Consider the following 12,248-nt stretch of genomic DNA (forward strand, 5'->3'; position numbering starts at 1 on the left):
AAGGGAATCATGACGTGTCAGACACGTCATGTGTCCTTAAGGGGTTAAATTCCAGTACCTGTTTCTCGCCTCTAGTGGCCTCCCTAGCCACTAGTCACCTCCAACTCTCACCTGTAGAACAGGAAATCAAGTTCTGCTATAAAAGGCCCCACCCGACAAAGCAAGGGGCCTTGACATTGAAGTTTGAGGATTACCTGAAAAAGACTTCATATCCTGGCTCCTGAGATAACCTGTGGAATTTCCTTATTGGCTACTTATCCTTCAATACTCACCAACCTGCTCAAAACGTACCTGTACAACTCTTCTTCCTGCCATATCTACAAACCTACCTGAACTTCCTATCTTCCTACAGAACATCCAACTTGCCTAAATCAACACTAGACTTTCATTTACTTTGTGGATATCTGTTTACTACTTCCTTGGATTTACTTATACTCCAATATACTTTGCACAAAGAACCTGCTTCTATTATATAACTTCTTACCCAAAAGAGACTGAACAACTGCAACCCTATTTAAGTATTTATATTATTTCTGTCTAGTTCTACTTCATTGTTTTCTTATCCTGTTCTGGGGCATATTGAATAAATCCTGTTTTCCTCTTTCTCCTGTATCTAGAACCTATAATCTCTCTTATAGGTTTATCCTCTATTATACTTCCTATAACTTCTTTTATAGGATTACCTTATTGCAACTATGGGCATATTGCCTAAATCCTATTTCTCCTGAGTATAGAATCTATCATCTCTCTTATAGGTTTATCTTCTATTATATTTCCTACATCTACAATTTATAGGATTTTCTGTGTTTACTAGTATGTCTAAGCTATCAAATAAAGACCCTGCAATTAACCCCAGTTTAAGTCTCATCCCTGACCTGCACAAGATCATGACACTCCCTCTCCTTCCTCCCGCACGCACAGGGTCTCACTGATAGCTGAGAGGAGTGATGGACAGTCACTTCCTCACAGCTGTGATGTCAACACAGGGGGGCCCGGTTGTACTGTTAAAACACTGACCGGGCCCCCTGGATATTCATTGCCATCGGGTGGCCCTAACAGCATGGGCCACCCGATGGGCCCCTTGAACATGTGGGCCGGGGCAGCAACACATGACAGCGGGCACCCGGTCACAGGGTTCCGCAGGGCAAATGGAGTGACGAGCCCAGTCGCAGCTGCAACCCCTGCGACCACGGTATGTATGCCACTGGTGAGACTGAAGGGGCATGATCTATACACAAAAACTGCTTAATTAAGCTAAAGTTATTTTGGTGCTTAGACTGACTCTTTAAAAAAAAAATTGCCTATACATACAAGGGAAAGGGGGACTTTAAATGACTTTTCATGCCAAAATCAGGTTAATATCTGTCAGTGCTTTACTAACTGCCTTCTTGCTACTGCTGATTAGATGTGTAATTTGTTTTGTTCTGAATGTACATTCGGATTAATTTTGTGCAATTCGGACATTCAGATGCTTATGAAAGTCCAAAGTTCGAATTGACGACTTTCCGAAGTGCCGCACCGAACCGAAGTTACGAAGTGCTTCGGATTTCTGAAAAGTGGAAAAACAAGTGGTTAGGGTTAGGGGTTAGGGCTAGAGTCCGAAGTTCCGAAGTGTCGAACCAAATGCCATTGGTCCGAATTGCCGAAGCAGACAAATTATTTTACTTATCCGAATTTTTGAACCAAACCAAATGTTGTGCCCATGCACCTCCCTACTGATGCTAGTCACTCAATACTGGTACCATTAGAAAAAAAGAATATTGAAAAATAATACCAGCTGATGAGACTTAAGGAATGGAAGATGGGCATGGGAGGAAAAATGGGCAGATGTAGAATAAAAAATCAACGTGGAATGAGGAAGGCAAAATGAAAATGTAATGAAGAAGGCAATTGGGAGAATTAAAATGGATAAGATGGAGTCAGAAGTATTGAATCAGGATGAAAGAATAAAATGTGAATATATACCAGCAAGAGCAAAGATAAAATTGCAAGATGAAATTAGGGAGAATACATAAGATTGTAACTCTGAGGCATTCCTTTAATATTTACACAAACTGGTGTGCTCACTCAAAAGGATATTGTGCAAATTTTAAACCAAATTAGCCAATATATAAAATGTATACAAAATGCATTTCATAACTTATTTTCCCAGCATGCTTGTTTAAGCCTTCAATGCGAAATATTCTTGCTAGTTCTTCGATATTTCGCATTTATTAAATAATTCCAAAAAGTTTGTATTTGAAAATATCTGTTTTCCCTCTCTAATTTACTCTTTTTATCAGCACTCGTTTGCCTCAATCTCATGATCAGTTCTTGTCCTTCCCTGGCGCGGCCTTGCCTGACTCAGCTAAGGCACACGCTTCCTTTCTACCCTACAAGCCTGGAGTTAATTGTGAGACAATTGCAGACAAGCCACCAACTCCATCTATTTGCAGAGAGGTGACCTGGGGTCAGTGAATACCAGCATTCAGAGGCTGTTGTAGAAGGACAGATGTCAGGGGGTACAGTCATGCTCTGTACAGATGGGCTTGAGCCGTTTGTGAACAGATAAATAGGAAAAGAGCATGCAAGCATAAATAACAAAGTGAATAGGTTATGGGGGTGTGAGACGGATAGCAGTTTGGAAGTGTGGCATCGTGTGCAGGGAGCATCCCCCTGTCTGCGGTATCATAAATTTCCAAATAAAAGTAATTCCCCAGACTGCCTCCTTTAGCTTTCTGGGAGATAATCACATATAATAAAATGGTATATTATACAATGTTTTGGTTGTATATGTTGGCCCTATTATGTCGTATTTGCTAATGAAAAAATACATCAAGTATTTTTTTTTAAAAACTTTTTAACATTTATCACTAGTAGTAATGCATGAAAAATATAACAAATGGTTAATAAATGTAATATTTGCGTAAATAGATTTTTAAGCATTTTGGAAAATGTTTCTGGCAAACAGTGAAGCAAATAAAATTAGCATCAATAATATATTTGTTAATATTGTTCAGGTATATAAGTCTTAATTCAAATATGAACAAATTAAAATAGAGATAACTATGCCATTATTATATTTATGAAAGTGTTTATCTTCGACTATATTGGAAGAAAATACATGAGAATTATAGTACAAAAATACCTATATTGCTAATTTTGCTATAAGCCATAAGCTTTATTCGTATATAAGAAACCATTTGCTATTATAGTAATTATAAGCACTACAACTTCAATTAAATCCTCACTATGACCTAATAAGATGCTAGACACACACATCAACCTTTTCATTGTCAGTTATATTTTACGCAAATGTTTTTCTTTTTATTAATATAGCAGGAGAGAATAGAAAGGATAAAAGGACAAAAAAAGTTAACGGTATTAATAAAATTGACACGGTTATAAAGGTATGATTTGAAGCGAGGCTGAAAACTATTGATGGGAGATGTACTATATAAACGGAATACGTTCTTGGGAAAATTTGGAGTGCACCAATTATAAATGGAAGGGGAGATAGGGGCACTTTTTCAACTTACTGTTATTTTAATGGTATTTCTTATTTATCAGATTTTAAGAGGATATGAAGGATAATTTTTAGATCCAAGAATACATCTGTTGCATTATTATTGTTATAAAGCAACGTCTCTTTCCGTGATACAATAAAACTGTCAAAATGTGGAAGAAATAAGGGGAACAGATTTTAAAAAGTTCTAAATGATCCATGCAACTCACTTTATACTTTAAGCCTTAACAATACCTGAACCATTAAACAGTCAAGCAAATTATCCATTAAAATGGGGGGAGGGGGGAGGGGAAAGGAAGCAATGGCATTTTCTGTATTAAAACCACTGTTCTTTAGAGGTGGGCCTGATTAGTTAAGTAGGTAATCTGCCTTTATGCTGTGCTACAATGCATCTGTTAAATATTGGGATGGAATTGCAAAGCTCATTAAACAGTTTTCTGCTTAGATGCACCCTAACATAGTCCTACAAGACTTTAATAAACTTCAAGCCAGGCATTACCATGCAGTAGCCATGTGCAGGATGCCTCCTTGTAAATCAAGTCTTCATTAGACATTTCCCTGAAGCCATTGGACAATAAACCTGTCCTATTATCCTCCTCTTAGTAAAGTAGCGTGCAGAAAAAGGCATCAATGGAAATCTTTTTCCATAGAGTACCCGTGAAATTTCTCCTTTTTCACATTAATGGACACACTTTCTATGAGACTCATAAATATATTGGGGAGAAGAACGAGTGAAAGGGTCCTTTGAAGTGTGGTTCTTTTTAGAGAAAGAGAAAAGATATTTTATTTCTGAGCAGATAATGTCTTTGATGATTGTTCCGACCTCTGGATGGGTGTGTTTGATGTACACTGACGGCATAAGTGATGTATGGGTAGTAAAATAATCTCAGGAGAAAAGCTACATATGGTCCCATAAGACAATATTTTCACTGAGTGTTGTCAAGTGCGCTACTGATTAAAAGTATTTTATTATATTTAACAAGAGTATAAAAAAGTGATGGCTGATGTTAAGGGGGTACTTAGAGGTGAATGTAATAGATATGTAGATAAACAAGTGCGTAATAACAATTACTATATAACAGAGATGAAAATACAGAAATATGTCATTGTTAATACAGCATTGTTTATTTTTATACTCATTATCAACATATATTCCTTCAAGAGTCTTGAAAAAAGTCACTTTTAAAGGAACAACCAATCCATATCAAGAGTGCTGTAAGAAAACAATGAAAAGTCTTCAAGTGAGCACGCACTTGAAAATAAATAGATTTGTTCAATAAAACAGTATTTACTCATATACGGTATCTTGTATCACAGATTTTATTATTAAAGTATAATTTGTATTTGAAAGGTTTTTCATAATAAAAAAAAGATTTAAATAAAAAAAACAGAAAAGCAGAGGACTCTTTTAATTGGGAAACCACGCCACTGTCTGACTCCCCCCCTCCCCAATGTTTTTTTTCTTTCAGTTACTGTTTGTTAAGGTTTCATTGTGACCTAATACACAGAGCTTGAATCTAAATACTATTCAACCAGAACAGGAAAGAATTTGTATTGCATGTACTTGGAATGACTGGGCTAAAAGTAACACTCCAGGAACCATAGCAACTTCATATAAATTAAGTTGTTATGGTCACTCATGGTGCCAGAATGTCCTCAGGACGACTCTTACGTCACAGGATTAAATTTTTCTCGAATGGTTTAACCCCTAAAGTTGCCTCCAGTGCCAATCTCAGTTCCCCCACGAGGCATCCGGCTTGTGAAATTTCAGTTTCACTAAGCGCTGAGTGCTGCTGGGCAGGGGCGTCGTTGATTGGCTGAGAGCGGTAAGCTGATGCATTCAGCCAATCACTTATCCAGTCGAGAATGGTTTAACCCCTTTAGATAAGAGAGCACCTTTTAGATGAAGTTGTTATGGTGCCTAAACTGTCCCTTTAATGCAGTATACAGGTAAAATGGCAAAATATTAGTCAGGATCATGCTGAGGTCAAAGGAGTACAGAACACACAATATTATCATTGATAAACTAAGCCAGGACAATTGTGCCAGAAATGAGAGCAAGTGGAGTCAAATACCATAAATGTGAATTAGAAAACGCCAGGAAACCACCCAGCAATGACCTGAGCATTTTAATAATTTATATAGTTGTTGCTGGTGTGTCATTCCTGTTTGACCAGACTGTACGTGTGCATCTGTGTACAAAAAACAACCAAAGTTTTGTTACGTATGCACGTTCCTGTAAATAAAGAGGCACAATGTAACACACAATGTCCTGCGTCAAATTGTCATGGCATGGTGGCGCAGACTGCATGTAGCAGAAGTAATGTTACGCTGTCACAGCTTGGTGCTTTTGTGGTTTAGACCAGCACTATTCAGGGAACGGCAATATGCCTATTAGCTTGGAGAGCTGCAGTGTATGCAGCAGCAGGTGCTAGGGCTTATGGATGTTATTCGGTATGTTTAATTGCCAAGACTAGCAGCCAGCAGGAGTTTCATATTGGTTAAGCCTTTAAAATGGTTAGGTACATGTATGTTGTTGGTTTTAGACCCATGAATGCAAATGGAGCTATATCCACTGAGTCTTCTAACTAGCTTTTGTTTAGTTTTTTTAAACAAAGGTTCCATCTTTGTAATGAAAAGTTAAAATAAATATGCAGAAAATTCAAATGCTTTGCCTGTTCCTTGGAACAACAAGTTATTATTATTCACTTTCTTCAGGACTGGCTATTTGGTTTTGATCTTGACTATTTCATACCTCCCAAAAACCACTGATCAAGGAAATGCATCATCAAAAGGCCCCCAAAAGATAATTTCTGGATATTTCTGTGAATCCCAAACAACTTCTGTATGGTACGCAAGATGCCATTCTTAAAGGAACACTCCAAGTACCATAACCACTACATTATACTTAGGAATGATTCGACAACGTATGTGGGTCCCTCTGGGTGCCACCACTGTATCCCTTGCTGCTGGAAGCTCCGCTACTAAGCTAAGTCAAGTCATGCAGAACTGTGCACACTGGCTGAGAGTGATCAACTGACGCTCTCAGCCAATATGAAATCTCTGCACAAAAGGTCTTAGCTCAGTGGAGCCTTGCAGAAGCTTCCTGAATCAGGAAAAGCAGTGATGGGTTATTATAATGGTTAGAGTGTGCAACACTGTATCTCCCAGTAGTTTACTCAGGGGAACAGGGAGCAGTGCGTCCTGGGTGGCAGTAGGGAGTGGGGTGCACTGTGACTCATTGTAGCTTGGCTATGTTAGGGCAGCATTGAAAAAAAGCACAGAACCATTACTTCACCATTCATAATAACGTGTGTCATTACAGAGACAGAGACAGGTACTGCACTGACTGCACACAGTAACTCCACAGTTATGGGGGTCGGAGGTGTACCTAGGAAATATGATACCATAGCAGAAAATTCTGTTTCTCCTGACCCCAATTACCATTATGCGCCTTCCCTGCATGCCTCACCCCCTTGTATATCTCTCCATTCCCCTTATGTCATTCTCAAACCATCCCTACTACCACTTTATGTACACTGCTCTGAGCTCCAATCATATGCAGTACGAAGGTGGTGGAGGGTTGGAGAAAAACATAAGTATTTAAGGGGAATGGAGAGACAGACAATGGGGTAAGACATTCTAGGGATACACACAATAGGGTGAGATGGTCAGGAAAAACAAACAAATTTTGCCTCAGGGGCCACATATCCTAGGAACAACTTGACCACCATGCTTTAAGGAAGTGGAATTATTGTGTGCAGTGATGTACCTTTTTTATGACGAATGCCATTTTAAATGGTGATATAGTGGTTATGTGCTCTTTTGAATGTCACTATTAGTGTCACTATGAGTCTATCATACATGACATGTAAATTCTTCCATAGACAGGCTGGCAGTCCCTGTGTCCAAGCATGTCTACTGCTGCAAATAAACAGTCCCTAGCATGCCTTATTTTGGGCCACCACCCATTTTTAATTTCAGGTCTTCAAATTTAAAGAGATGTTTGCTCTATGACTGTTGTGTTGGAGGTAGACTCTGGATCATAAAGAGGACCTTAAAAATGTCAAATAAGGAAGATTCTATACTAAACAGTGACATGACACTTAATCAACTAGCAAAAGTTAGACCATAACAGCAGAGTAAAAGAATGGTCGGAATTCTCCAATTTTATTTTTGCCAGAATATTGCAACTTATTTGTCAGCTCACATCATCTCATTAATGGGTTAACACCACAACATGATTAGCGTAGTTTTATTGAATTGTAAGAAAATATTTATTTCATTGTAAAAGAATAACAGTTATATTGTTTTTGTTTGTTTGTTTGTTTTTTATTTTTATTATTATTATTTTTATTTTACAGACTTGCTAATCATAAATAGTGTGTATAATATAACATGTTGAAAAATTCTTATATAATAGAAAGTGCTTTGTCATTGGGGGTTGTATTGTTAAGGACAGGAAAATAATTTCTGACATTTACAATGCCTCATTATTCCAGCCTTTCTCTTAGCAATAAGAGATGTAAGTTTTAACAAGAAAAAAACAAAAAAACCAACAACATAGTGGCAGATCTATTTCTTATTCCAATCTAAAATGTAAGGTATGAATTTTATTTTAAATATAAATGGACAGCAGTCCTAGAAATAAAATAAATAAAGTATTAAAATATGCATTTCCAGCTCAATGTTACTAGCTTGGGTTAGTGTCTCCTTGTGATTGGATAACATTTGAAACAAGGCATTGTGAGCTCTCTTTGTATCTATTGTGAGGGGCTGTATATAAATAACACAAGCACGGCAGGGACCCAAGTAATAGCAGCCGGCTGGTGAATGAGGGTATCTGCTCAGAAGGACTAACTCCCCCCAGAACATTTGCAATTTTAGCTACAGCTAATTCTCTTCTAATCCTGCAGACCCTAATCTGAATAGTAATCAGTTCACAGAATGGATTCAGACAGCCTGTCCAGTCGGTCCTCCTCGCCTGAGTTGTTGAATGGAGAGAACACAAAGTACTTGCCTGGGGAAATGTTTCAAACGTTATGCGTGGGGCAAAGGATGACTACTCGGGGAAAAACAAGAACTGGCGAAAAAAATACTTCTCAGGACAATGTCCATGAATTACGACTGAAGGTGAACGGCCGTGAGCGTCAACGCATGCACGACCTGAATCAAGCCATGGATGGACTGAGAGAAGTCATGCCATACTCTCATGGACCCTCTGTACGCAAGCTTTCCAAGATTGCCACCTTGATGCTGGCACGTAACTATATCCTCATGCTATCCAGTTCCTTGGAAGAGATGAAGAAACTGGTGAGTGAAGTTTATGGTGGACACCGTACAATTGGCTGTACCAACTCTCTGCCCCTTCACCACATAGCACATCTACCTCCAGTGATGGGTTCCATACCTCCTTCAGACATTACCAAATACTCAGGACCAATGATGCCAGACATCTGCCTCCCTCCTGCTGTTAACCATTTTTCAGGACTGCTCTGTCCAAGTGCCATCTGCCAGACCCTGCCACATCCGCTGTCCAGGACTGTTGCCACTTTTCCATCTCAGTGCTCTGGAAAATGATCATCAGAATGTTGCTAAGAGACATTATTCGTGTTATTCCAGTCTGTGTTTCCAAATGACTCCTGACTCTGTAAATCAAAAGCTCCAGAAACACATGATAAATCTACGGCTCCATTTAAACTATGATTTCTACAAGCGCTGAAGGCAATGTATCAAGACATCTCTAATAAGCAGGTGGTACATAGCTATAAATATTCTTGCGATTAATCCATTCTTACCAAAATCATATTTTTTTTTAAACATGCCTGCATATCCCATTGTGTGAATGTTCCCTCCAATATATTTTATTATATATAAGCTAATTTTTATAAATAAAGTATTAAAATGCAAATCTGCGTCTTTGTTTTTTCTCAGACTTCAGTGAGACACATATGTGGCTGATTACACAAATACATACTGACAGAATGCTAATATTTTTTCCACGTGTAATAATACAAATCAGAACAGAGTCAAAATTATCACATACTACCGACTTAAAAGGGAAAAATGTTATCGACATTACCGACCCAGATAAGTAGCTATTAATGTAATGTTTTGGGTGACATCAAGGTGTTAAATAATTAGCTTTTTTTCTTAATTTTTTTTTTTTACAGTAGTTGATGTTACATTGTGTTAATTTCAAATGTATGCAAGTAAAACAGAATTCTCACTAAACTTTGAATTTGTGGAGAACTGCAAATTTTAGGCTAAAACTGCTGAGTTGGAGTGTTTTTACAGTTTGTCCAAAATGTTACAATTGCACTACAATTCCCAATAATTTGTTTAGTGGATAAACCCTGTTTAATATTGCTAAGGCTAAATAAAGAATCGTATTGAGCTGAAAATTAATTGCTAAATTTAGGGTAGAAGAATCATGAGCTAATTTGCAGATTTTAAATTAAATGAAATTGGACTGGTTAAAATCTTATTTGGATAATATATTATAGTGAACGCTCTGCTGATATGGGTTAATTTAGTGAGGCATGCAGTCATGAGAAGCAAGGGTGCTAAACGAGAAAAACCTGTATCCCCACCAGATACATAACAATCATAAAATAGAATAAATTCCAAGCACACCAAGAGTTATTGCACATAATACGTTTTTATTTATTTAATCAATGCATACCAACAAAGTGCTTATGTGCAAAACAAAACAGCAAAAACATGTAAATCTGTACATAACTGCATAGAAAACAAAAAAGTGATCTAGACATACAGTGCTAACAATATAAACCCATATATACCAATAAACATAGGGTATACTGACCTAGAGATGGAGACTCTAGGTCAGTATACCCTATGTTTATTGGTATATATGGAGGTATATAGTTAAATACTATGTCTAGATCACTTCACTGTTATCAATGCAGTTATGTACAGATTTACATATTTATGCTTTTTTGTTTTGCACATAAGAACTTTGCTGATATGCATTCATTAAATACATAGAATTTTTTTATGTGCAATAACTTGGTTTGCTGGGATTTATTCTATTCTGAAATCTTTGTTAAACTACAGCCCTGATTTATATATTTTGAGTGAATATTTCTAAATTAACTTTTGATCTGTCAAGGCCAGTGTTAAATACAAATTATAATCATATTTTAATAGATTCCATTAATTTATTGCTTATTTAAACAGTCCCAGATTAGCAGCAATTTGTAATATGTTCATCTTTTCCTCCAGTCCCACGTCTGCACTCTCTACCAGGGAAATGGTGCAAAGGTACCATTAGATTGCTTGTACTGTGCAAAGTTCTCTGAGGTCATTCAGCTTATGCCAGAACTCTTCAACCAATCTCTGCGCATTGACTGCCCACCTACCATCTTCCCCATGTTGGGAGGTATGAAGCACACTCTATGCATGCACCCTTGTAAGGTGAAAGTTTGTTATGATTTTTTTCTAATAAATAGATAACATAAAAAATTTTTTAAAAAAAGTTTTTTTACTCTATAAGGGCTGTCGATGGCACCAACTGCATGTTTCTTTGAAATTTCTGCAGTCTTGCCATAATAAATAAGCCCCCCTAATAAGGTCCATAAATATAAACAAATCATTTGTTTTATTAAGACATTTTATTGTTATTATTAATGCACAAGTTTAAACTGGAAATATAAAAGGCACAGTCACTTGTGTGGTCTTTGCATTTCTTCAAAGACCACACAAGGTAACATGTTCAATTAGATAGAGGTAGTAGAGGGAGAAGCAGATAGGGAGATATATGCCCCTTTATGTCACCTATAGTGCCCAAAACAGCTGCAGCTTTAAAAAAAAAACAAAAAAAACAACAAAAAAAAGCATTGAATTCAATCTAAACATTGTTCTAGCAGTTTTGCTAGCAAATGAGATTGGGAGAGAACCTATTAGAAAATAGGCTTTTCTCCCACCTGTCAATCAATTCCTTAATTCAATGCCATAGAATTAATTGATGAAGGAGAGCAGAAGAGGCCTTCCTAATGCTCTCCACCCATAGCAACCACAGCACATGTGCTATGATTGCTATCGAAACACCCTAGCTGCCATTGCTGGCTAGGGAGTACAAATATGGTGCGACATGATGTCACTCTGTTCAGAAGCTGGCATGCTGGCAATGAAGCCAGTGTGTAGGATTCCCTGTGGAGGTTTACCCTGACAGTAATTGGCAAAGGAGAAGCGCAGGCGAACTGGAGAGCAGCAGAGGAGGAGCAGGAGTGGACCTCTCTATTGTAATGGCAGCAATGGAGCGGATGCCAGGGTAAGTGGCTACTGGTTCCCTTTAAGCAGTCCCTCCTCAGCATCCCCATCTTCTTAGCACTGCACTTTAGTCATTATCACGGCTGTACTCTCACACATGACTGAGGGTGGTCAATGTAAATTCTCACAACACCACGAGATCTTTCACATAATTTTGCACATATGCAAAACTGCACATAGCACAAGATAATACCTATTCCAATCAGCCATTGTGACTGATGCCTAATGGGAAATGGTGAATTCTGTCTTTTGCCAAAGATTTTCTCTTTTTCCAGCACAGATGTATGATTTTTTTGGCAAGTCAAAGGAGTTTATTCACGAATTAAAAATTTAATTTGAATGGCAGAATCTAGATTAAAACAGCTTATCTGCAAAAATGATCTAGAAGCTACAGTCACATGTAAACTATTTCAGACTAACGTTTGACATTCAGATTCCGATTCTCTTCTGT

General features: G+C 37.6%; 1 protein-coding gene across 1 annotated transcript; it reads left to right on the plus strand.

Moving 5' to 3' along the window:
* The first annotated feature begins 8,408 nt into the window (after positions 1-8,408).
* On the plus strand, positions 8,409-9,187 carry LOC134592671 (oligodendrocyte transcription factor 3-like). The gene has a single exon (XM_063444537.1). It carries the CDS (start codon positions 8,453-8,455, stop codon positions 9,083-9,085), a length of 633 nt encoding a protein of 210 aa, XP_063300607.1. The 5' UTR covers positions 8,409-8,452; the 3' UTR covers positions 9,086-9,187.
* The last annotated feature ends 3,061 nt before the right edge of the window (positions 9,188-12,248 follow it).

This window comes from Pelobates fuscus, chromosome 1, assembly GCF_036172605.1.
Source record: "Pelobates fuscus isolate aPelFus1 chromosome 1, aPelFus1.pri, whole genome shotgun sequence".
Lineage (NCBI taxonomy): Eukaryota > Metazoa > Chordata > Amphibia > Anura > Pelobatidae > Pelobates > Pelobates fuscus.